This window comes from Arvicanthis niloticus, chromosome 2 (assembly GCF_011762505.2).
Source record: "Arvicanthis niloticus isolate mArvNil1 chromosome 2, mArvNil1.pat.X, whole genome shotgun sequence".
Lineage (NCBI taxonomy): Eukaryota > Metazoa > Chordata > Mammalia > Rodentia > Muridae > Arvicanthis > Arvicanthis niloticus.
The window spans coordinates 115,420,346-115,447,302 of NC_047659.1; the positions used below are offsets into that span (position 1 = coordinate 115,420,346).

The following is a 26,957-nucleotide window of genomic DNA, read 5'->3' on the forward strand; positions in this document are numbered from 1 at the left end:
TGTCTACAGTTCTGATTTCCGTTAGTGAGCATGGATAATATTCTCATCATATCTGTCTGTCTGTCCATGTGTATGTGTGAGTGTGTGTGTGTTCCATATGTGTATGTGTGTTTGTGTTTATGTATGTGTACATGTGCGTATGTGTGTGTAGTGTGTGTGTGTATATTCCATGTATATGTATGTATGTTTGTGTTTATGTATGTCTACATGTGTGTACTGTGTGTGTGGTGTGTGTATACACTAAAGTCTGATGAGTCTGATGTTGGGATGTCTTCCTCAATCACTTTTCTCATATTTTTTGAGACAGGTTCTCTCACTGAACAGGGTGCTTTCTGTTTTGACTAGACTAACTGGTCAGGGAGCCCAGGGTTTACTTGGCTCTACCCACAAACATGTGCTATTCCCTCTAGCTTTTACTTGGGTGCTGAAGACCCAAACTCAGGTCCTTATGTTTGACCAGCAAGTGCCTTACCTGAGCCATCTTCCCATCCCTGCCATCTGGGGTCATTCTCTCAGTGGACCAGGTGAGGAATAAAATACATCCTCAGTCCAGCAGGGCAGCACTTAGCACCCAGCACACTTACATCTATCCCACACCCCAGTCTTAGACTGAAACTCACAAACTCTCTGTAGCTTTTGGTCAGTACATTTTTCCTAGCCCTCTATTTTGTGAACCCAGCTATAGTAATAAAAAAAAAAAATTTCTTCCCGTTTTCCTTAAGTAATATGACGCTTCCTACAGGGATGTGCCATGGCCACTTAAAATACCTCTGTTAAAAAGTCTTTCCCTGGCCCACAAAGTAATCACCAAGCTTCCCTAAACAATTTGATTTAACTAGCTTTTTTTTTAAGTTCTGAAATGTTTGGCAAGAGTAACTGCTGACTCCCTGAGGTTGTACAAGGAGAACCCATTCACTCACAGGGCAAGTCTAGATTAAGTGAGACCAGATGCCACTTCTATATATCTTCTCATTAAGAGCCTCTTAAGACTCACACAATTGAGCCCCAAGGACAAACCAGGAGGCCTAGCGATCCAGAGAGTAGCCAAGACAGATTCTCCAGAAGGTTCTCCAGGATACTGCTTGGTGCTAAAGAACAGAGAGTGATGAACCCAGCCAGGAAAGTGTTAGTAGCTTCATGTATTGCTTTGACTCCAAGACAGCTGAGATGTAGCAGCTGAAGATGGGACACAGACAGAGCAGAAAGCAAAACTATGGGAGACGGGCATGTGCATTCCACATGCAATCCCAAAATAAAGATAGTTAATAACAGACCCCAAATCATTTCTCTTTGGTACTTCGGTTCCATCTAAATTTTCCTCTGTACTGTTTTGTGATTAGTCTGTTTAAAGAAGAAAGACAATAATGATATATTATTGTCTAAACCAATCATTCTTTCAAAAACGCACAGTAGTTCTTCCCATTGCCCTTCCCTTAGGAGTAGAGAATCCCTTTAGCCTCATACACCTTCTGTATTGAAATATTGGGCCTTAGACAATGCCTGAATGCAATAGAGATGCCACTATTAAGTCCTGAGAATATTCTGTGCTCTTTGCAGTGCCCCCTTTTGTGTCTGCTCACTACGCCACAGCTGTCCACAGATCAGCACAGCCCTCCTTGGCCTATCCTCCACACCCGGACACCCAGGAGCACTTGGTTCATGGGTATAGCTAGCCACACAGTCCTGCCCTTTTTCCAAATTTCCAGCCAGCCTGTCAGGTTTCTTGCATTAGAATGTTGCTATAATTTACATAATCGTGAAATTTACATAAATGCAAATGATCCATCACATCATCAGGCTAACAGCTGCCCAAAAGGAAATACTTTATTTTTACCCTTCATCTCAATCGTAGTCAGGGATTGGGAACATGAAGAGGGCGGAGCCTTCATGGGAGATGGAAAAGTCTGTGGAATAGCTCCCCCACAGCTTGGGCTGCTACAGAAATCCAATTCAAAGTGCAGTCTGTCTGTAGATGATAGAGCAGGGAAACCCTTGATCCCAGTTGGCACAGTCCTCAGGCCACTCACTGTGCAGGCACAGAAAAGAAGCTAGTTCAAGTTAACGCTTCCATTCCCATCACTGGGCGAGCTCTTTGCAGAGCCCCTTGGTGAAGAGATCCCACGGAGGCGAGAAAACAGCTGACACACATTTGCCAGGGATGACCAGCGACTGTATTAGTCACCTTGTAGTTGCCATGACAAAATATTTTATGCAGTCATAAATAGAAAGGTTTGTTTAGCTCATGGACCCAGAAGCCTAACTTTAAAAACAAATAACACTGTTGCTTTGAGCCCATTATAACTGGTGTGTATTCTAGGACAAAGTGCCCACCTCATGAGCAAGAAGGACAAGAAAGAGAAGAGGAACAGAGAGATATCCCACTGCCACCTTCAAGGAGAAGCTCCACAGGCCTAAAGACTTCTTTGGCTCCACTCCATAAAGATTTCACTAGGCTTCTAATAGTGCCAACGTAAACACCAAGCTTTTAACACATGACCCTTAGAAGATACTTTCCTGGAGCCTTCTGTCCCTTATCATTTAATTTCCAGTGAAGAATGGGATTAAGAGGAAGAGAGGTGACTGGCTACAGAGAAGGCCATCTGGAAGGCCATAGTAGCCATGGTAACCATATGGTCGTTTGCAGCCACGGTAGCCATAGGACCATGTGCAGAGAGCAATGAGTGCCTATATAACCCCTTGCTCGCATGTGCTCAGCTCAGTTCCTCTACCCCTACACAGTTTAAAACTCTTTCCCTAGGGGATGTTGCCACTCATACTGGGCTTGGTCTTGCCACACCAGTTAACTTAAAAGAGTCCCCACAGACATGCCCATAAGCCTACCCAATGTAGACAATTCTTCAAGACTCTTTCCAAGTGATTCTAAGTTGTGGTGTGTTGACACTTTAAGCTATCCACCATGGCAAATAATCTTATATACTCGGGGAGAGGTTTTGTCCTGTTCCTCCTATGGTAGAAAAGCAATCTTGATGGTCATGTCCTAGACCTTCCAGATGGCTTTCTCTGGAAGAGGCCAGTCACCTCTCTCCCTCTTAATCCCACTCTTCAATGGAAATTAACTGATCTCTCTTCATTCCCTAGCTCCAACTATACTGCCACTTAATTTCAGCTCTCCTGGCCAAGAGGGAATAAAGGACGATAGCTAGAAGCCTCCCAGAGGAATGACTATGACAGAATTTTAAAGTCCGGAAATAAACTGACTATGGTCACACAAAGCTTAACTGATTTTGCAGTCCCTGCTGTGGATGTGTGGAAGGAATTGTGTGATTCTGAGAATGCTGGGACCATGGGGGTCATCTTTGCATTTGCTCAGTCAACAAGGAAGGGACATATTTAACTGACCTGTAGAAGCCAGCTTGCTAGTAAGGAGCCAACCAGCTTTTACAAGGAAAATGACTTGAAATTCGTAGTTTGTGATTGAATTTGTTTTTGCGCTGCCCAGCGACCAGCCCTTTATTTTAACAACCCTTGTCTCCTGAATTCTATAGACTCAGCCCCCGACTCCTTTTCCTCCTTGTAGCAGGTCCTTATAGAGTTTATATGAGACAGTCTGTCCTTTTGGAGCTCTTAATTTCTTGTCCTGCCCCATACAACCACTAACGACAATCATTCTACAATGTCCCATTATCCTTAAAGCATAAACCACAGTGGGGCACATACCAGCCAGCTTTTTAGGGATTCCTTCCCTTAACTAAGCCACTTGCACTGCCTGATCCTAGACCTGAAGAAGTGGGTGTTCTAAATACGGAGCATCTGAGGGGGTCCCCATGCTGTTGAATGAGAAGAATTTGTGGGGGCGGCTAGCTTCATTTTGTAGTTAAGAAAGGAAGATTTTTTAAGATTCAGCCCTCTTGAAAGAAAATGATATTCTTGATTTCCCCGGTCACTTTCACTGCTTAAAATTCTAGCAGTGCCAGTGATCACGATATAGATTATGAAATCACAGCAATGCAGCAGTCCCCATTTTGTGGTTATAGCTTTATAGGATTCAAACGCTGGGACTGTGGTGAAACGGAGGCAATTTGCGAGCACCCTCCTCTCCTGATTACAGCTAAGCCATCCTGACTTGCCTTTGCCATGTTTCTTCATCTTGAGGGAGCCATTCCCTTGGCCGTTCCCCGAGATCCTCTGACATCCAAAGATCCACCTGCCTGAAGTCAGCCTGACTTGTTTGGAAGAATTCTAGAGCAGACACCAGGATTGACAAGCCCGTTTCCATGGTACCCAACCACTTCTCAGAAGCCTAGGGCGAAAAATATGAGCACTTTTTTGTCAAATTCATTTCTGTTTGTTCACATTTAGCCCAGCTGCGGAGTATGTGGAAACCTAAGAGCAAAGCCAAGTATAGCTTTGGCTGAAGTGCATGTAGATCAGAGAGAGGCCAGGACCCTAGGATAGCGCTTGCCCAGTAAATCTGAGGCCCAGCTCTCAGCGACAGTACCTCTAGGAACTGTGAGCCCTCTCAGTGCCTGGCCTCCATCACACATGCAACAGAGAGTACCCAAGGCTTGCTTCCTCTTGGGAAAAGGTTGGGTTACTTCCAAATGCGACAAAAGGACATCACTTGGCTGCAAATCAATAGAAGATGCAGTGTTGACACAGATGACTTATCCCCCCGTAGTGAACTTCAAACAGTAACCACCACCACTTGCCACATGCAGCTATGGGCCAGCTGTAGGTGCTTCGGTGGGCTGTCTGCCTTGAGGTACTTCAGCTCCTTCCCGCAGGTTTACCAGAGCCTTGAAAAATCAGGCTTCAACCACTTCATTTTAACTTTGCTTCCTAAACCAGGGTGGAGGGGTGGGATGTGAGCACCACCTACTGGTAGGAAAATGGAACTAAGGAAAGATTTTTTTTTTTCAGGTTTCCTCTACAGTTGTGGCTATGCCTAAAGCATGGGGGCAGGAAAAGGGTGTTCCCTCTTACAGCCAGAGCACAAAAACACAGATATCTGCATTACTTCTCTTAAAATAATGAAATTAAATAATATCTGTAAGGAATAACAAACTCATCTTCCACAGCAGTCTCAAGCAAAAGCAAAAAGATCTATCATTTTAACTTTCCACATGGAATGATTCTAGGCCTCCGTCAGGATGCCGCCACAGTCCTTCTGAAGGAACATTCCACCATCCATGTTTATTTCCTTATTTCCAGTCTTCCAGAAAGGAATGACCAGGCCATCCTGCCTCCCTCACCTACCAGCCCTGTCCCCACTGATGCTCTGAGACAGACCATAAATCAATCCCTCCCCTCCTTTTTCACAAGGGACAAGCCTGTTTCCACCCCAGTTTCCTTACAGGCTCAATTTACAGCCCTCTCAAAATACCAGTTGGGAACCAAGTGTTCAAGAATACGCATCTGCAGGTGAAGTTTTACATCCGAGCCACAGTGAGGATCTTTGTACAAGCCTTTATTTTTTTCTTTAAATAATCAATAGTTAAAGGTATACCAGCCCATAGCTGTTCCTAGAAAGCACACAAAGAATGCCTGTGCCTCTGTACTAAAGCTAGTCGACTCCCAGTGACTCCTTTTGTAGCATCTGCACCCCCATCTATGTACAGTCTCATACAGACTACAGGCTCCCTAAAAGCTACATTCATAAATGGCATTGCCTGCCTTCTCTGATGGAAGAGAATTAAATTGACCTGGTCAATTAAACTCTCCTAGCGTCTCATATTCTCTTGAGTGACTATGAAATAATTGTTCCATCCCCATGGCTAAGACTAATATTAAATTAGGTAGTTAATAAAAATGTTTTCCATCTTAAATAATCGGTTCCGTTCCATTATTTCATGGTAACAATTTGTTAATGCTAGTAATTATGTAAAACAACCATGAATCATTGTGGTGGGGGCTGGACTCCACACCATCCAGCCCAAGGGAAGGGGGCAGGACCGTACACCATCCAGCCCCGATCCCAGGAGTGTCTCCTTGATGCTTCTAGTGCTCTTCCCATTCTGACTTGACATTTTCATCCAAATGTCAACTTGTTGAACTTGATGGCAGAGACACAGTAACAAAAACATGAAGCAACAATCAAAAAAAAAAAAAAAAAAAAAAAAAACCCAGCTTCTTAGAAAGAAGCAGTTACAAGCATGGATCCTACCTCTCAGACCTTTAAACTCAACAGGAAGAGTTCCTGGTGGGTCTTTGCAATATCTTTTATGTTCCAGCATAACTGGAGATTATTAGAATTGCTGGAGACCAAAGCCGTGCCCACATTGTTAACTATGTTTACCATCTTGCCGTATGGTGATCCCGCACTGGTTACCTAGTTACCCTGCAGCTCCTGCCTTAGAGTCACCAGGGGCCTCTGCCTCCATAGGGAGTGCTCCTCAAAGGTCATCATGCCCAGAGAAGCTGTGTAACCTTTTCCATGGCTTCCCACCTCCACAACAGGTACATCCTTTGTAGGTCCTGTGAGTCATGTGGGCAGATTGGCATCTCGAGAAAAGAGAGCCAAAATTAGAGCCCGGCCTGTGTCCTGGAATCAATCCCACAAATGGGTTGAACAAGCCCCAAATTATTTCTGCTTTACAGGATTTGGCTTCCCTATATAAATTGACAGACTTTGCCAGTTTTCTTGTATTTTATCTTGTTTTCCCAAGTGGGAATTGGGGGGGGGGTGCGGGGAGGGGGGTGCTGGGCTGGAGGTTAACTGGTTACACTTTGTTACAGATGCTCTGTTGATCCCAACAGATAAGAATAAAATCTCAGTTTCTCACTTATTCCCCTCACTGCTTCTGACCTTCCCGAGCCTCCTTCCTTAACAGAAAGCACAGGACATGGGCAGCCAACAGGACCCAGGATCTGCAAACACATTCCATTGTATCACTTGACTCTGGGTCACTTTCTGTGTGAGATGCTGAGGGGTGCTAATCCCCCTACTTTTGGTTGTGATCTAACAAAAGGAATCAGTTAAAAGGACAATGTTGAGCAAGGGAGGTCAAGTGCTTACGTTGGGTCTGTGAATGGGTGACACACTGCACTGAGAAGTGCAGAAATGTCACTAGTGGCAACAAAGGGATCCACATTCAAAAGTCCCTGCCCTTCTAGTCCTAAATCCCACTGTGTGTCTTGTTTTACAAAACAGTCTTCCTTCCCAGTCCCACTATCTGGAGACAGAAATGGAAGGGCAGCCTGGATCACCTGGTGCTTCTCCCCACAGCAATGTTTGCACAGCTTGTCCTTTCACTATCAATCCTATCAATCGCCAAAGACTATAGAAAGAGTTTTCCCCCAGGTGCCTGACATTCCATCACAGCCATGAGTGCCACCATGCCAGAGGTGAGCGCTGACAGCACTCCGTGTTCAAAGGTTATATGTGCACATGTGTGCATGATCCGCTAACTGCCTTTCTTATTTTTTTTTTTTCACAGTTCATTTACGATGAAAAAGTTTCTTGGTAAGTACCTCTTTCCTCTTTTCTCCCTTCTAATTGTCCCCTTTTCTGGTGCAGAGCTAAATGCATTGCAGGATGGAGTTATGGTTTAGAAAGGGAAGGGGGGGGGGACTGGCGGTGGTGGCGCACGCCTTTAATCCCAGCACTTGGGAGGCAGAGGCAGGCGGATTTCTGAGTTTGAGTTCTGGTCTACAGAGTGAGTTCCAGGACAGCCAGAGCTACACAGAGAAACCCTGTCTCAAAAAAAACAAAAAAAAGGGGGAGGGGGGGAATGGGGACAGCAAAATGGCTCAGCAGGCAAAGGCACTGGCTGCCATGGCCAACAACCTGGGTTTAATCTCTGGAACCCATATGATCCAAGGAGAGAATTCACTCCCACAAGTTGTCCTCTGACCTCCACACCCGTACTGGCATGCCTGTGCATGCCAAATAAATAAACACGCACAAATAAGTAAATCTAATTTAGAAAAGGAGAAAAGTCTTATGACACCTTAAAACAACCAGGATTCCTTAGAATCCTCCATCTCTCTCAATAAAGACATTAAATTAGCTTTTACCAAGCATTTCCCTTGGGTTGGGTCTATGGGATTCATATCTTCATATCTATCTAGATATCTTTATTATAGAGGGTAGATGTTGTAAATTTTCTTTGTCTTTCTCCAGTCAGCCGTTGCTGGACCATGGTTGTGGTTTTGACTCATCTTTTCATATCTGTGTCTGTCAACTTTCCACTACTATAACAAAGTAACATAGGTCATCAACTTATATAGAGAAAAAAGTTTATTTTTTGGTCCTAGCTTGAAAGGTTTTAGTCCTTGTTCTGCTGGCACACGATGGTAAGAGGGAATGTTTGGCAAAACCAAACCATTCATTCCATGACCAGAAAGTAGTAGAAAGAGGGGCCTGCTGTCTTCTTCATGGTTACATGCCTACAGATGGCCTTCTGCTGGGCCCTGACTCTTCAGGCTTACACCAATGCCCATTCACACCAAACTGGGAGCCAAGCCTTCAACATGTGGGCCTTTGGGGGAATATTCTGGACCTGAGCTGTAGCAGGATGCAAACCAAGTTCAGTATTCCAAGCCTCAGTGTCATCTTAGGATCTAAGCACAGCACAGTTGGTTCTCCGTTAAAGTGCTGCTGAGACTCGAAAAGAAGTCCCATGGCTCTGAGAGTCTGTGGTGATTGAGATAGAAGGTGTTAATTCGGTTGAATATATGGAGGGATATTTGCATTTTGTCCAAACTGGAATTCTTGAAATGAGTTCTGAGCAAGTCCAATGTGTTTGAAATGGAAATAGAAATTTGGTGTCCTATGCCTTCTTGTTACAGCTTTTTTTTTTTTTTCCAAATGTTTGATCCACATAAGTAGAAGAGAATGAAAAACTTCATAGAAATAGGAGTGACTCTGTAGCTAGAAACTTCCATGGCGTTACTTTGAGTTAGGAATAAGCTATAAAAAAGAGACAAAGAATTCCTGTGACTTCACTTTCAGAAAACATTCTCAGCTTTTATTCTATTCCGGTTAGAATAAAACCTGTGCCTCTGTCTGAGAGCAGCTCCCTGGCTTCTAAAACTTGGGGGGAACAAGGACCTACCTCAGTGATAAGGAATGTCATGGGGCGCTATGCCAGTATGTAGAGATAAGTTGTTGACTTCCTGTAAGACCTATCTCTATTTTCTTTAAAAATCAGCACATCAGGGTCACTGCTGACCTCAGCCACTGTCCACCACTGCTGGGAAGGGCCATCTCAGGGTGAGGACCTGACATCTTGGAGAGCACTCACTTGTGCTAGCTCATAGGACTGCACTACCACATGAGAGCCACAGCAGGGACAGATGAATGCAGACAGCCTGGTGAACCAGCTTTGGTTGGTACAGAACCCTTTGAGATACCTAACATGTCGTAGAGCCAGAAAAAGAGAGTGATTTTTTTTCTCATTCCAAAGGCGTCTTCGTCACTGTTCTGTAGTAGTGATGGAACACTATGGCCAGGGCAACTCTTATAAGGGAAAGTATTTAATTGAGGCTGGCTTACAGTTTCAGAGGTTTAGTCCATTATTGTCATGTCAGGAAGCATGCAGGCAGACATGGTAGCTGAGAGTTCTACATCAGAATCCGAAGACAGAAGAGAAGAGAGAATCATTGGGTCTGGCTTGAGCTTCAGAAACTCCAAAGCCCAAACCCAGTGACACTTCCTCCAACAAGGCCATGCCTCCTAATCCCTCTCAAGTAGCACCACTCCCTAGTGACCAAACATTCAAACATATGAGCCTATAGGGGCCATTCCTATTCAAACAACCACAAGTGGTGTCTCTCTCTCTCTCTCTCTCTCTCTCTCTCTCTCTCTCTCTCTTTTTTCTCTCTCCCTCCCTCCCTCCCCCCCCTCCTTGTGATGTTAGGTAAACCAATTCTAGGTTAGAGCCCAAAACCTTTTATAAGAGATTCTAGATTCTGCACAGAAACAGGCCCTTAGTGTCTATATTCTGAGCAGCAACAGTCCTGCACATGTAATCAGGAGCATGGACAGGGCCAGGAGGGCCACAGATGTATGTCACAAGTGGTATGCAACTTGGTGCTAGTCCTGAGGGATGGTAGAATCAAAAATCTCTCAGTGTTTGCTTCCAAAGACCTGAGCTAAGGGCTCCCAGGGCACTTAGTCCCATCGTTCTGAGTGCCAGCCTGTTGTGTAATCACTGTTATTGCACGCATGAGCTGACAGAGAGAATTTCTCATATGAGTGAGACTGGGAAATTAAACTGTGCTCTACTGGCCCTTTGCTGCTCTGGGAATTCCAGAGATTTCAATTCCTCATTTTAGGATATGCAAAATATATTGAACTTGAATATGCCTTTCACTGTTTGCTTCTGCTTTCCTACCTACTAAGCATTGACTTATCTGGAAGGATGTGGGCAGAAACTTATCTTTCCCTTCAAAACCAAACTCTTCAGCATACACAGTGAAGCTGCAGCAGGGGTTTGGTGATACCTTATAAGCTGAATTTCACTGTTGCAAGATAGTTCAGCAGCTCCTCAAGATGTTAAGGCAGATAATCAAGTCACTTCATATGTTCAGAAGGAAACTGATTGCAACTTTGTTGATTTTGAAACAAGAGCTCTCCTAAGTAAATGAATATTGCCAAAAACAAATGCAGTGGTCTCTCAGGATTTGTAAAGAATTGGTTTCGGGACTGCAGATGATACCAGAATCTATGGTTGTTCAAGTCTGTATGTAAACTGTCATGGTATTTACACACCTTCTTCTGTATGCTTTAAGACACCTCCAGATCATTAATAGCCAATGCACTGTAATGCTGTTTGAGTAGCAGGGTTGAGGTGTTCTCATGTATTATATATTGTTACACTGGATCAACAGTTCTCAACCTGTGGGTCTCAACTCCTTTGGGGAGAGGTCACAGGGGCTGCCTAAGACCATCCTGCATGTCAGACATTTACATCATTACTCATAACAGTAGCAAGCAAAATTGCAGTTATGAAATAGTGACAAAAATAATTTTATGGTTGGGGTTCATGAGGAACTATATTAAAGGGTCATAGCATTAGAAAGGTTGGAAACCACTGCACTAGATTGTTCATGGAATTGTCTTAGTTTAATTTCCTACTGCTGTGATAAAATAACCTGACAAAAGCAACTTGGGGGATCATTGGGTTTATTTTAGCTCACAGTTCTACTACAGACTAGCAGAGAAGTCACAGCAGCAGAATCCTCAGAGAATTGATGACATTGTATTTACCATCAGAAGCAGAGAGCAGTAAATGAATGCTGCATTCCAGTGTTAAATTCAGTTTTTCCATTTTATACAGTCCAGTATCAACTGCCTAGGGAATGGTGCCACTTACAGTGGGCATCTCTTCCCATTAATCTAGATCATCTTCCTCACAGCATGCCCACCTAGATATCCTTCTCAGGTGATTCTAGACTGTGTCAAGTTGATGCTAAAAGTAACCATGATGGAAATAATGTTTTCCTAAGGCATCAGTATATGTTCAGTACAGGTAAAATTTTTAAAATATTTTTTAACCTGTAGTTGGTTGATTTACAGAAGTAGAACCTGCAGATAAACAGGGCTAACTATATTTTTTAAAAGTGTTGCCACCATACCTGAATGAGATTCCTTGACCATTCTTAAAGCTTGTTGTGCCATGTGTTTATGTTCAAGCAAGGAGTTGAAGCCACCAATCAGTTGGGATGCTTTTAGGAAAAGAAAATTTTACAAACCAATGATCTTGTATCTGAGGTACACCAGGGATGTTTCTCCTGCCCTTTCATAATAGTCCTAAAATGGCTACTGTGAGTCTAGCCGTCATGTCTGTATTAAATACAAGAGGGAAGAATAAGAGACTCAGATGCCTTTCTCAGACACTTTTATCTTACATGTCTTTAGTAACATGATGGCTGGGACAGGAGTAACAATTACAACTTTAGACCAATTGTTATTGATCCTGGAAACTGAAGGTGGGGTGCCCCTTTCTTGAGATCAGTTGTTGCCTCAGTACAGTAGAGTTCTCTTCCTGGGCAAGAGATAGGGAAGTAATATTCAAAATACTTCGAGTAGAACTGAAAACATGAGGGACACATCTATTAGATCATCATACAGGACAAGGCCTGTGGATCCATGACAGCAGGTCAGCTGAGACCACAGTGTCAGAAGGGAGCTGAAGTACATGTGTCAGAATTCCAAATGCTCAAGAAGAAACTGAAATATTCAGAGTGGTGTTCTGGTTTCTTCCTTTGAGTTCCTCAAGTTGTGACTATAAGAGACAGAAGTAGCCCTGGCAGAATATCTGAGAATACTATCTGCTCCACCTGGGGTCTCTTACGAACTGGATCCAGCACATACCTGCAGACAGTGCTGCCCTGTAGGTTCTCACTGGCTAGTGGACAGGCAGTGGACATGTTGTCAGAGGTCATTTTGAGATTCTCACAGCAGAAAAGGGATATGTAGAGGGAACCATGAGGACCCCTGATCATCACCTTGACAAAGGAGCCAAGAGAGACCACAGAGGCCTCAGCAGTCCAGTGTGTTCAGGGTGGGAAAGGCCTTGGCAAGCCCACAGAAGAAACCAGCAATGTAGGTAGGAATGGGGATTCCTACATTTGGGTGATCCTGAAAAATGGCCAAGAAAGATTGAAAGAGTGTTTAGAAAGTAGTGGATCTAAGCTGGACAACATGGTCCACACGTGTTATTTTAGCACTCCAGAGGCTGTGGGAGAAAGGTTGCAAGTTTGAGGGCAGTCTTAGGATACAATATGACAAAAAGGATTTTTAAATAAGAAGGAAGGGAGGAAGGAAGGAAGGAAGGAAGGAAGGAAGAAGGGATAGAGGAAAGGGAAGGGAGAGAGACCTGGCCACTAAATTTGGTTCTTTTCCAGTGATCTGACACTCAAATGCACCTTTCTTTGGAAGAACTTAACTATGAAGTTCCCTTAACATGTGTGCTTGCTTCTGGAGTGAGGCAACAGGGGTCAGAGTAGAGGCATCTTCCTGGAGACTGAAGCCAAGAACTATGGCTGAACCTAGGACAATTGGATGCCCTGAGGCCTCTCACACTCCAAGTGCTTTCTACAAGGATAAGTCCATGCTAGCAAAGTCATCTTAAGGAGGCCTGGGAGCACTCTGTATGGACACAGGGTTTCCATGACCGCCCACTTCAGTTAGTCTGTATTGGTGGTGTAAAACAATGGGCTTTGTTATTACTTTCTGTCTGGTACATACACATCATATACTTCGGTCACATTCATCCAGTGATAACCTTGGCCTCTTCCTGCCTCTCATTGCTCCCTTCCCAACTGTTAGTTTCACTTTTACTTTTATGTCTTATTTTTCATCTCTATTCCACATATGAGGAAAAGCATGATATTTATCTTTCTGAATATGGCTTATTTTGCTCGGTATGACCTCTAGTCTCATCTATTTTCCTGCAAACAATAGAATTTCATTCATGTTTACGGCTAACTAATATATGCCTATGGTACATATTGTATGTATGTGTATAGATATACATATATATGCACCACAATTTCTGTATCCATTCTTCTACTGGTGGGCAGCCGGCTGGTTTCTATAATGTACCACAGTAAACATGCTGGTGCAAATGACTGTTGTGTCTGGCTGTATTCTAGCCCCTTCCCAAGGCAAACCTACCTGAATCCTCCCATGTTTTCCACTTTTTTAAACAGAACAGCGTTAAGACCTCTGTGTATTCTTTATATAACAGAAATTTCTCTGGGATCAAAAGGCTAAGGGAGCTGGAACTTCCTCCTCAGACCTCCCCAGTTCCCTTCCCTTCTCTCCAAGCCAAACATGTTCCTTTAAGTTGTTTAAACCTGCAGCTAAACAGGGGTCCAAACCACAAGTCCATACGCTTTGGCTGGACGTTACTAAATAAAGAAAATGAAGGGATGGAGATCCTAACAGGCACGAGGACAGTGCCCGTCTCTCGGTTGTTCTCCTTCCTTTCCTCTCTTGTGCTTTCTATGCTTGGGTTTGGATTTTCTATTTTTGCTTTTAGATGCAGGATCTCACTGCATACTCCAAGCTGACCTAGAACTCACTATGTAGTGCACTCTTGAGGGTTACAGGCACCAGCTGCTGTCCACCATGCCCAGGCCCCTCTCACTCATTCTCACTCTTCCTGCTGACACTCTCCCACCCAGAAGGGTTGGTTCGTGTTCCCTCTCTCTCTCTCTCTCTCTCTCTCTCTCTCTCTCTCTCTCTCTCTCTCTCTCTCTCCACTCCACTACCAGACTCTCTCCTCAACTCTCCTTATCTTTGAATCTCTTTGAATCTCTTTCTTCTCCCTGCCTCTTTCTGGAAATACACCTCTGTAGCCAAGACCTCTGCCCCTCACCACTGCTGCCCAGTGCCCGTCAGTTCCTCTGGTGTTTTTGTTCTCTGTAAGTAGATCCGGGTAACCCCAATAAGCAATTAAGCGCTAGAATGTTTATGTAAAGGCCTGCCCCTTTTCTTAGAGCTCTTTCTGGTAAATGAATACCAGAGAGGCATCTTCCACTCAGGTGAGGAGAGCAGACCTATGCGACATGAAACACTTGCATAGACTAGGAATGCGTGTAATTGGTCCACCTTGTCATCCTGGCCATGGACATCAGATGCTTCCAGCACTGGCTGACATGGCTTGACGTGACTGGCTTGACAAGACTGCTGGGCTTGCCTTCTCTAACTGTACTTCTTCCTGTGCAGGTGGGAATCTCTAGTCCTAGTGCTGATGTACCTCGTCTATATCGTCATCATGAAGTAAGTAAAGCACATGCAGGGTCTGACAGCTGAGCTTCTAGCTTTTATTAGAAGAAAGGTAAAATCCAACAAGTCGTGTTTCTGTACTGGGTGAGGGAAGATGAGGTGAGAGCTAGCAAAGTGACTGAAACCATGGAAACTTCCTTAGTCCAGGTGTATCAGTCATCTGTCGCTGTGTAACAAACGGTCCCAAAATTTACTAGCTTAAAAAAAAAACCACAAATATGTATTATCTGAGAATTAAAAATCCCAGAGCTGCTTCACTGAGAGGGGCTCAGAATCTCTCATGAGGTCACAGGTTGAACACTGGCTAGGGATGAAGCCGTGACATTGACCAAGGCTGGGTGAATCTTCCTTGGTAATAATGGAGAATAGCCCACTCTTGTGGCTAGAAAGCAGATGCTGGATGTTGGCTAGAGGGCTGTTTCTCACTACATGAGCTTCTCCCTATGGCTGTGTGAGTGGCTCCCTACAGAGCTGGTTGTTGAGAAATATTAAATTCCATTTTTCCTTCCCAGTCCTGCTCTCAGAATGACAACTCTGAGACTAATTAGTTATTATTAAATGCCTAGGCCATAAACGTTGGCTCATTCCCTGGCTAGCTCATAACTCGTTAACCATTTAATCTATTCTGTGTCTACCATTTGGTTAGTTACCTTGTCTTCAGTCCCAGCCCACCTCTTCCTTCTAGTCTCTCCAGCATCTCCCTCAGTGTCTTTCTGAGATCCTCTAACCGCTGGTTTACATTCCCTCCTCAGTCTGTCTCCTGTCTCATCTCGTGTTATTCTCACACACTTCCCAGAATCCTCCCTCTTCCTGCCAGTGTCCCACCTCCTATTTCCTGCCTAGACTCATTGGTCCTCAGCTTTTTTATTGACAGGTGATACTTATAAGAAGTTCTCTCTACAGCTGGTGGTTCCAGAGAGGGAGGCAGAGGACAGGGCATCCCTCCATGCCTTTCCTAATCCCTCCTCAGACATGCACACCATCACTTTTGCCATGTTCTATTTATAAGACCTGAGTTATGAGGGCAACTCATAACTCAGGACTGCATTTCGGCTATGGAAGGAAAGAGCAGCTGAGAACTTGTTCGTGTTTTCAAGCTACCACTTCTTTCTTCTGGAGTCAAGGTGAATTACTCTGTATATCAAGAATGATAGTCCTGCTTGCTGTTCTATAAACAAAATAAAAGCACATTTTTTTGAACGTGCTGTTTAGGTCTCCATGTAGAGTCACCAAGATGAGTAGCTCACAGAGCTGTAAATCCCCTCCCCTGCTGAGCTGTCTCTTAAACTCAACCATCTCCTACATTCCTCCAGCATAGGTAGCCATCTCTAGGGGAAGGACAGTAGAGACATCTCAGCACTTGTCAGCTTGGACATGCCAGACAGCAGTCTAGAATGAACACTGTATTTTTTTTTTCTGACAAGATGTGGAAAAGCGTTCATTTTGGACACCAGAGCCTGAGAGACATGCTGAGAAAAACCAGTATAAATACAGCCAAGCATCACATTAGCAACAAAATCAGGAGCTAGCTGGACTGGGGTCTAGGGTGGGCCATAAGCAGCTCACTGACCATCTATTCAACATGGCATCCAGTGTTTAGAGAAGGAGCTGTCCAATGGTCAGCTCTGAATCTTGCTGGATGTGGCGTTTCTAGAGTAGGATCTCCCTGCAGCATATCCTGGCTTGGAATTGTTACAAAGAGACTTATGGGGAAGTGAGAAGTCACACATTGTGTAACCAATTACCTTCCACTGGAATTACTAATTGGTGGTCTCGCACTGAGAACATAGCTGACCCAAAGACTTTCCAAAGCCTCTGGCCTCAGAAGAGAATGTTTAAGTTGGAACAGCTATCTTGCTCTTCTTTGCTTCAAATGGCAAACCTATGAAGGGAGTCCGTGCACGGTGGGATGTCTTCAATGATTCTCAACTCTTCTCTCCCTGTCTTCTACTTAATTATTCTACCTTCTTAAAAAAAATTATTTTGGAAGCTCCAAGTTTGGGTTTCGAGAGTCAAGAATCCACTTGTTCCCTTTAGAGAACCTGATCCTTCAGTGATTCCAGAATTGCCACACAGGGTCTCCTCTGTGCTGAGCATCTGGGTTCTCAAATCCTAGTTGTGACTGTTGTGTGTACCATATTGAATTTAATGGAGGTTTTGCAAAATGACACGGTCTTCAAACACAGATGGAATCTAAAGGAAAGGGGAATTGAGGAACATTGGCATCAAGGTTTCTCTGTAGCCACAACACTCTCTCACCCGGTCACCATAAAGCACACAAGCTGCACAACAGACTAGTGGATATTAAGGTAACAAGAGAGCCTCTACCCTGAGTCACACCAAATATATAGCAGCTAAGGAGATTGTTTCTGCTGAGGCCTTGGCTTTCCCACCATTCCAGATGTTCAAAGCAGCAGGACACAAATAAAACTGCGAATAACAGCTCTCATGGAATCCTCTGCATAAATTCCACCCTAAGTTCTAAATTGAAATCTCTGCTCTTTAGGCTGTCCCTCTCTGCAATCAGGGACTCTAATCATTGGGTTTTTATAAAATCTGATTTATAAAATTGCATGCTTCACAATAAAATAGCTTCAGGGAGCAAGCACAAAATTTAAAACATTCAATTAAAAATATAAAACAGAGCCACGACCATGGAAAAAAAAAAGAAAACCCCACACAGCATACATTAGACTCTTCAGCTGCCTCCTGGGATCTAGATAGCTTTAAAATAACTTAAGCATTCTGTCTGAAAATCCAAAAGCCATTTTGGACTTGCCAGAGAGGTAGAAACCATCCAGGCTATGTGGCACACTTGCAATATTGGCAAGAATTTACCTCTATTCATCCTGGTCACGTCTCTGGGATGAAGTTTGTAGATGAGGTTATTTGGTCTTGGGGGTAAGAGTTAAGTGCTTCCCATTCATCCCAAGGAGCAGCTCTCACCCAGCCATTGAGGGTTAGTAATTTAGCCTTGGGAGTGTGGCTAAATTATTCAGCCATTTTTAATCTTGATCTTCTTCTCTGCAAAACAATAATAATACTTCCTATTTTCAAAGATTTTTATTAGAGCAGAATGTAAACAGTTATCAATGTAATATCTAGTTTCAAAAGAGCCATCACTGGACACTAAATTTTTTAAAAGCCTTCACTAGATGATATTAAAATACCAATAAATTAATAAGATGCTGTTATACTTTGAGTGCAAACCCTTATGTAAGTCAGTACCTTCATGGGGAAAATAGTTTCTGAGTTAAAATAGCACAAGCACTGCTTCTTCTGAGACAGGAGGATTGCAAATCCAGAGTAGTGTGTTCCAGATTACCATGGGGCTTCATAGTAAGACCTTGAAAGAAAGAAACAAAAAGCCACAGATTTTGTCCCTGTCATAAGGAAAGGTATTTGTACTGAACCTGGAGAGCTGAGAACCTTTGTATTAGATGAATGTTGAATACAAACAAAAGTTGACAGAATGACAAGCCCGTTGTATTCACCTTCAGCCTCCAAACCAGCAGCCCAACCTTGCTCCTCGTAGATCTGTTTCCCTCCCTCCACATATTTTAAACCTCAGGCATCATTTCATGGTTTGTCCTTGAAGATTTTAACATGTGTTTCTAAAAGGACTCATCTTTATCCTAGCCACAATTACTATTGTATCGTCTAAAATGAATGCTAATTCAATATTCCAAATACCCACTCAGTATTTCAACTTCCAAAAGTGTTAATCTGTCCTACTTTTCAGGTTTTTTTAAGGGTCTCATAAATATTGTAAATGTTTTTCAAATGATAATCAAAATGAATGATGTTTAAATTCATTCTTGGGAGCAGCATGCTTTGTAGTTCTTTCTGCCTATCATTGCTCCTCTGGCCTCTTTGTGTGTGTGTGTGTGTGTGTATTCGGTGTAAATGTGTGTTTGTGCATGCAGTGTGAATGTGAGTGTGTGTGTGTAATCAGTGTGAATGTGAGTGTGTGTATGTGTGTGTGTGCATGCAGTGTAAATGTGTGTGTATGCATGCAGTGTGAATGTGAGTGTGTGTGCATGCAGTGTGAATGTGAGTGTGTGTGTATGTGTGCATGCAGTGTAAATGTGTATGTGTATGCAGTGTGAATGTGAGTGTGTGTGTGTGTATGCATGCAGTGTGAATGTGAGTGTGTGTGTGTGTGTATGCATGCAGTGTGAATGTGAGTGTGTGTGTGTGTGTGTGTGTGTTCTTGCAATTTATTCTGCAGCAGAATTTAGTTGTTAGCCTACAGAGATGCCTATGGTTTGGAAATTATTACTGCATTCCAAGTCCATGATCTATCAAAGCCAGTTCCCTTGGTCTCTGTGTGTCCTATATGTCTGCATTTGATTTGCATCAGGCGATACTATGTCAGTTATACCATCAGGAGGCATGTCTAGGTCACCTTTCCCTCTGGTGGTGGCAGCCATTGGTGCGCAACATCTGGAGCCATTATTTTGCACATGCTACAAAATAGTGATGTTCAAATTCTTTCCCACTTTGAAATCCCAAGAATCTCCCAGGATTCACTGTCTGTGCCTTTTCAGAGCCTACATCTATCACTCTTGACTAGTTCCCTGTTCTCTCTTTGCCAAAAAGGAACAGCCACAGGCTCCAAGAGTGTTCAGGATGAAGTCCATGGAAGAGAAGGTTCAAACGCAGAACACCCATCCCCACTCTACGCCCTGTCTGGACCATGTAGCTAGGAAGTTCCCATGGTTAATGCCCCCACGAGGCACTGACTGAAAATCCAGGCACAGGAATGCAGTGGGAGGGGCCTGTGGAGAGGGGGTGTCTCCTGTCTGGAAGCAAAAAGAATGAGGAAGAGATGAAGCAGGTGTTAAGTGGTTTCTGGCCCAGCCTGAATTTCTGTGTGGGGCTGGAGGTGCAGCTTCAGGAGGCTATACCAGGGCCAGTGAGCATTAAGATCTTGAGTGAGAAACATGCAGTAGTGGCCCAAGGTGCTCTTGTTCCTATCCCTGCCTTCAGCCTTGGTGTTTTGAGATCTCCTCTGCGACACTTCAGAGTATTTTCCTGCGAAAAAACATCCTAGCAGCCTGCAAACGCTGCTTTGCTTGGATGCTAGTCTACTAGGGCATGCCAGAAGCACTTCTTAGTGTCTCCTCATCATCCCTCTGGAGCACTGGAGCACAGAATGTTGTCATAAGGCCACAAGCCAACTGGACCTGAAGTGAGGGTACAGAGTAACAGAGATTCTAGCAACAAAATGTCTCACTGCAAGAAGCCAAAGACAGGCAGGTCTAGATAACCAGCCAGCTGTATCGTGTAGACCATGAGGCTCGGTCATGGGGCCTTACCAGGTGTGTCCAGAAAGGAAGAAAGGAGGCTGTGGAGTCAGGCAGAGGAGAGCGAGGGTGCTGACAGACTCTCTCTGCTTACTGCTTGCTCAGATACAATGCATGCATACACCAGTGCTTCGAAAGGAGGACGAAAGGTGCCGGCAACATGGTCAATGGATTGGCCAACAACACTGAAATTGACGACAGCAGCAACTGTGACGCCACTGTGGTGCTACTCAAGAAAGGTAACTAGCAGATCCTGAGTCCAGGGCGGGCGCCACAGTGTGAGTCTGTCTAACGAGCCCTGAGAAAACAGACAGCCAGCTCTCCTGCCCTGCCTCCTGTGCCATCCCTGGATCCATTGAAATGCCCAGGAAACCCAATCTGTGAAGGTGATATGGGAAGATAGGACCAGCAGGGCCAGGAGAGAAGAACATGGGTTTGGGGGTAGTGGATTAAGGCTGTGCCACCATGAAAAGTTACTTAGCCACTCTGAGCCTAATGGATGGGCATCATTTCTGTAATGAGGAAGTCAGTTAACTACGCAGAAGGGCATAAGACAATGCTTCAGAGCAAGCGGCATTGCTGGTTATTATCACATATACCCAAATTCTCTTCCAGACTGCATTAACGCAGGTTCCAAACTGCAGAAGGAGCAAGAAAATTACCTTTGTTTTCAAAGTAATTCTTCTATTTAATAGGCTCTTATAAAACCATCATGCTATTTATATTATCCTAGAAGAAGCAGCATGGTACTCTCTGATAAATAACATTATTTGTACGGGACATAGAAAAATATCATGTAATTTTTGCCGTGAACGTATTTCCTTTTTTCATTTAACTTTAGAAATTCTTCTCTTTTAACTGTAAGCTGTACAGGTTATTGTCAACTGTATCTCTAGCTTTAGACTCTCTCAATAATTTATTGTATTTTGAAATGAGATACTTGATATAGTTTTCTGAAGGACTGTATGTGTGCTTGATGGAAGACTTCGATGCTATTTAGTACCGTTCCCATCCTGTGGGAGGATTTTCTTTAGTTTCTCTCTTCTGAGAACTTTATAACGTGTGGTGGGGCAGGGAGCACAAAAAAAGCTGAATGCTATTAATGCTGGGCCTGAGGAGGTGGCTTGGTACACAGAGTATCTGCCATAGAGCAGAGATGATGATGATGATGATGATGATGATGATGATGATGATGGTGGTGGTGGTGATGATGATGATGATGATGATGATAATGACTACGACAACAACGATGATGACAATAGATAGACCTTTTCATGGTTTCATGGCCTAGAAAATGGGAGTGAGAACTACAAGTGGCTATAGCCAAGTACCTGTGAGGGATTTGTATGCAGTGCTATTCCAAAGAGAGAGGGCTCAGGCCTCAGTGGAATGCTTCATATTTTGTAAGGCGTGTCTCAAGCCTCCTCCTGAACACTAGTCCTCTATATGTGGACAGCTCACACCCCCCCATCCACTCTGCTCACAGGATGCATGCACACCATAGCCTCCAGCTGGAACACAAGTCAGCTCTATGGCATGGACCAATGCGTTGGGTTGCCATGCATGCACACGATACTTACCAAAGGTTATTAGGGTCTTTCCTGTGACCCAGATCTTAGTGCTGGGGAAATAACTCTTTGAGGCCAAGAAGGAATTCTCTTACCCTGCTCATTCTTGCCATATTGATGAGTGGTGTTTGAATAATCCCAAGTCATTTCAAATGAATTATTAAACATGACCCGTGACTTAAATATGATCCCTAATTTTGATCTTTGCAAACTTCTATGGATAGATAGAAGGAAGGAAAGGAAAGGGGGAAGAAAGGATGATGGGAAGGGAAAGGGGGAGGGAGAGGAAGAGAAGGAAAGGAAGGGGAGGTAAGTGGATGGATGGATGGATGGATGGATGGACGGACCAATAGATAGATGGATGAGTAGGTACGAAGATGTGAAGGAGTGAGGTGGAGAGAAGCTAAAGGAAGAGGAATGGGCCCATGCCTCTCTCCTGGGCTCCATGCTACTGTGTGTTCTCTTTCACATTTCCCTAGCCAACTTCCACCGCAAAGCGTCAGTGATCATGGTGGATGAGCTGCTGTCTGCCTACCCACACCAGCTTTCTTTCTCTGAGGCTGGCCTTCGAATTATGATCACAAGCCACTTTCCTCCCAAGACCCGGCTCTCCATGGCCAGTCGCATGTTGATCAATGAGGTATCTGGGAAAGCATAGTGGATAATGGGAGGAGAAGAGAAGGGAGGAGGCAGAGTGGGGCGGGGCAGAGCAGAGAGGGGTGGGGCATGAGGGGGGGAGGGAGGAGAGGGGAGACTTCATGATTTTAAAGATGCAGCACCCAGGTGAGAGTTTAACTAAGTCTGTCCTTCAGCCCTTACTCAGCACCTTTGCCCGCCGATCTATGCCCCACCCCACCCCCACTTCCCACTGCATACTGAGGGACACAGCTTAGTCCCCTCTACTGACCTTTTTTGAGACAGGGTCTCACACAGCCCAGGCCTCAAGCTTTCTACATAGCCAATGAGTATCTTAAACTTCTGAGTGCTGGGACTTCAAGCATGTGCTAAGTTTTCAGTTTATGGAGTACCCAGCATCTCAGTTTTGCTAGATAAGTACTCTACCAGCTAAGCTGTATCCCCAGCCCTGACCTGATTTCTTCCACTTGAATAAATCTCCTCATAAACTTGTATCAAAGTTGCTAAATAAAAGTCACCATAATTTAAAACAAGCCCAGGCTCTTGCCTTTTCCTGGAGTGGCAGCCTCACCAACACAGTAGTCCAAGCAAGGGCAGTAGCTTTCTTGAACATAGAACAAGGGTTTCCACAGTCTGGAGAAAAAAAGAATGTCATAGCACACAGATGTCAAAAAACTGCACACCCCAGATGTAGAAATTTTCCCAATTTGAGACGTTCCAGCAGATCATAAAAGGTTAATTTTCCTTCCCAAAGGGAAATCATCTAAATCTGTGTTATGGTTATTATCATCATGGCAGTTTGCTATACCCCCTTGTTGTCTTTAAACATCTATTTAAGGGTTTCTACCCCACTTCAGAGCAGCCATATTGCTCCCATAGAAAAGGCACAGAAACCTTTGTATTTATAAAAGACTTCAGCACACTAGAGCTGAGCAGATATCAAGCCTCTATGCTATTTTCTCTGCTTTCCCATGGTAATTCCCCAAGATATCATTTGTCATGTTCCACCTGGGCTGTTCCAACTCCGTCAGGCCAGCCCTCATGGCCATGTGCTCACAAGCCAAGCTACCCCATGGCAACTTCCTCCTCCTTCCTCCTCATTCTCCTCATGGTCCCTGCCTGAGACCCCAGGCCCTCTAATCTTCACTCCTCCTCTCTCTCTTCTGCCCAGCCCAAGCCATAGGCATCTTTACTGACCAATCAGGGATTACTTGGGGAAGAGTGTAGGTTTACACAACAAAAGCTGGTGTAGATAAGGATCTCTTCGTGGGGTAGGGGTTACCAGATCTTGGGGGCCAGTACTTAGCCATTTGAATACATAGCAACACCAGACCAACCCCTACAAATCTGTTACTGCTTTGAGAAATTCCCTAACCCTTTGCCCTGAGTCCTCTGGTCGTACCTCTTTGTCAGTGCTGAGGAAGACATACCTGGTCTAGTTTTGGTTTGGGTAATTTCCGTCCCTCTGACTGTAGTGACAGATCGCTTTCTATTTTTAGAGACAAAGACTGATAAACAGCAGGGCTTATACCAATGGGGAATCTGAAGTGGCCATCAAAATCCCCATTAAGCACACGGTAGAGAACGGAACAGGGCCCAGCAGTGCCCCTGACAGGGGTGTGAACGGAACCCGGAGAGACGACATAGTTGCTGAGGCTGACAATGAGACAGAGAATGAGAATGAAGACAATGAGAACAATGAGAATGACGAAGAGGAGGAGGAGGATGAAGATGACGACGAAGGCCCCTACACGCCGTTCGACCCACCCTGTAAGACGTCCTTGATTTGGGCTTAGGAAGGGAGGTTTCTGGGGATAATTCCAAAGGGTCTCTATAAGCAGAAACATATTTGTACGAAGTGTCTGCCGTGGGCAGGGCTCTGCTGTGAAAGGTCTAAAGATGCAGGCACGTGGCCAGGAATTGAAATGTGAGCACTGTTACCAAATGCATTTGGAGGGTGAAGGCCCCCCCCCCCCCCCTTAGCCTCTTAGTCACACTTCAGGACCTCTTGTTCTCAGGTAGACATGCACATGACCCATGTCAACAAGCAGTGTGGTGCCCATGGGCAGAGCCACTTCACTGGTGTTTCTTCGAGGCTGGAAACACCCAGTACAAGATGGCTGTGGGGGACACCTCCCTGCTTCCTGTGTTCACACTCCCCCTACCTACATCTTCAGTATCCTGCTCCTTGCATAGCAGCATCCACAAGAGACACGGAGCCATGCAGAAACTGGTCCTTGGGGCCTTACCTCATGGGCCTGGCCAGGGACACTCCCTGACGTGCTGAAAGGCAAGAGGCAAGACAAAAGCTTTCAGGCCTGTATGTTTAATATTCCCATAACCATGTATCTCACCCCCACCCATTAGCAGAACAAGAGGGCCAAGCCCAAAGAATTCTGTCTTTGCTAGACCTTCAGAATGTTTTGGTTGGTTTCACGAAGACTGCTCTGGTCCAATTCACAGTCAGAGTCATTTGAGTCTTAACTAGTGTGTGCAGTTCCCCTGAGCTGAGCAAGTATAGTATGATCAACCTGAAAGCTCATTTCGTGGCAGATGCCATTGGAGTTCCCAGGCCTGTGCCATTTTCGGATGCCAGGCCTTGCTGAGCTTTGTCCTCCCTATATCTAGGGGGAGGTGCAGGCATCAAGGACAATTCCCACCTGCACTGTTCCTGATTCCCCACTCCTTCCCTAAAACAGGAGCATTGATGGGCACTTACCAAATCTAATTAAAGAGGTGCCCATCCAGATTCCTGTATATCTGCCAAAGTTAAATTACCACTTGTTAGTAGATTATCTCCATAGGGAAAAAAATGCACCCCCTCATCTGTGGTTTCACTTTCTGTGGTTTCGCTCACTCAGGGTTAATTGCGGTCAACCACAGCCACCATCTACAGCCTGAAAATATTAAACGGGAAATAACAGAAAGAGCTCATAGGTTTGAAATCAAGCTCCACTCTGAAACGGAACTCCGTTCTCACTTAATCTTGCTCTGCCCCGCCTGAGCCATCCTTCTGTACAGCAATTCAGGATGTATATCCTCAAGACCATCATGTGTATAGAGCCTACACTTGTTTTAATATAACTGTTTATATATGCATATAGAATTTATGTATGCATTAAATACTTATGCATTATATATATAATCACCTATCTATATACTTACATATAAATACACATATATTCTTGAGTGAAGAAACAATTACTACTTGCAAACAGAGATTTGTTTGTAGGTAAACACATTTCCATAAACACACACACACATGAAGGATGTCCACCAAAATAAAATTGTATTTTTCTAGATGTATGTTTTTTCTATTGTAAACGTATGCTTTTGTTTTCTATGCAATGAGAACGGATGTGAATGCTTACCTATAGATCTGAAATATTGCACAATTGCTTTTTCCCTCCAAAGAACTCCAAAGCAAGTCCTTTGAAAGGACCCTGACACTTGCCATCCTGCTGTGCCTCCCTGTCATTGTCATGGCCACAGGAAGAAATCATCTTCTTACTTCACAGTTGTGACCTGGCCTGGCACAAAATGACTTAGACAGCACCCAACACATATGCTCTAAGTGAACAGATAAACGCACCCCCTGGGGCTCTATTCTGAACAAACGGTGATAGAACAACATATAGAAAACATCCAGAGATGCTGCCAACTTGGGAGAAGAAACAGCCCACCCCTGACACAGAAACAGACATCAAAGCTGAAATGTGCGCCGGCCTTCTTCGCTCCTCAAAGTCGTTTTCAAAGCCCCTTTTCTGTGTTGCTCACTTTGCTCAAGAAATTAAATCTCTTACCTTGGGTTAGAGTCATACTCTAGGCACTACTCTCTGTAGTCCCACCTTCAGGGCTGATGTTACTAAGAAACAAGGGCGCAAACTGTGACTGTACAATTTCATGGTGGTGAGACTGGCTTCCTAATCCAGTGCCAAACCGAAGCAGCTGAGAATAGCGGAGAGGGACTCAGCCCTTGCTGGCACAAGCTCACACTGTGCGCAGCTTTATTTAATCAGTTCCATCCTCCTGCTCTCTCAGAGTCCTGTGTCATGACCTCATCTTCCTTCTCGTTCTTAGATTCTGAGGAATATTAGAGATCCAAGTTGAGGTCATTTCTTTTCCTATTCTTTGTAACCCTTGATTGGGAGTCTATCTTCAGCCTCTCTCTCTCTCTCTCTCTCTCTCTCTCTCTCTCTCTCTCTCTCTCTCTCTCTCTCTCTCTCTCTGCCCAACTGAAGGGCTCACATGAAATTCAAAGATCTGGCCTTATTCTGAATCCTGTAATACTTGAAGCCCATCATGATGAAACAACCTATGCAGCTGCCATCTTGCTGCACAATCTAGCCAGGCTCTAGTCTCATTGCCCCTTCACCTTCTCCATGTTAAGTCCAACGAGATGCATAGCACCCAATAGAAAAGGACCCTCTTTCTTAATAATATTTTGTCTTCATTAGTGGACTACGCTTAGAGTCTTAAAACCACTTTTCAGCATTTCTGATTATACTGTGAATTGTCATATTGCTAATATTCATTACTAGTATTATTAATATTTTTAGCTTACTTGAGGCAGAAGAATGCTTAAGATGTCTGAAAAATGGGTAGATGGGGTCAGAGCAGGCCAGGTTTCATTGGTCACAGAATGGAGGTGTGGTGTTACTCTAAAGATGGTAGACACCAAGGGAATGTTCTACTTTTGTTCTTAAAACTCTCTTTGCCAGCAAGAGCAAACAGATGGAGGTC

At 44.3% G+C, this 26,957-nt stretch overlaps 1 protein-coding gene across 2 annotated transcripts in view; it reads left to right on the top strand.

Moving 5' to 3' along the window:
- Slc24a3 (solute carrier family 24 member 3) overlaps positions 1–26,957 on the top strand; it is a 452,844-nt gene that overhangs the window by 397,724 nt on the left and 28,163 nt on the right. For both annotated transcript variants that reach the window (XM_034495053.2, XM_076929900.1), the window contains exons 8-12: positions 7,398–7,423; positions 14,642–14,695; positions 20,116–20,249; positions 22,058–22,218; positions 23,714–23,984. In XM_034495053.2, the coding sequence (XP_034350944.1) occupies positions 7,398–7,423; positions 14,642–14,695; positions 20,116–20,249; positions 22,058–22,218; positions 23,714–23,984 (646 nt within the window). The remainder of the gene's footprint in view (positions 1–7,397; positions 7,424–14,641; positions 14,696–20,115; positions 20,250–22,057; positions 22,219–23,713; positions 23,985–26,957) is intronic.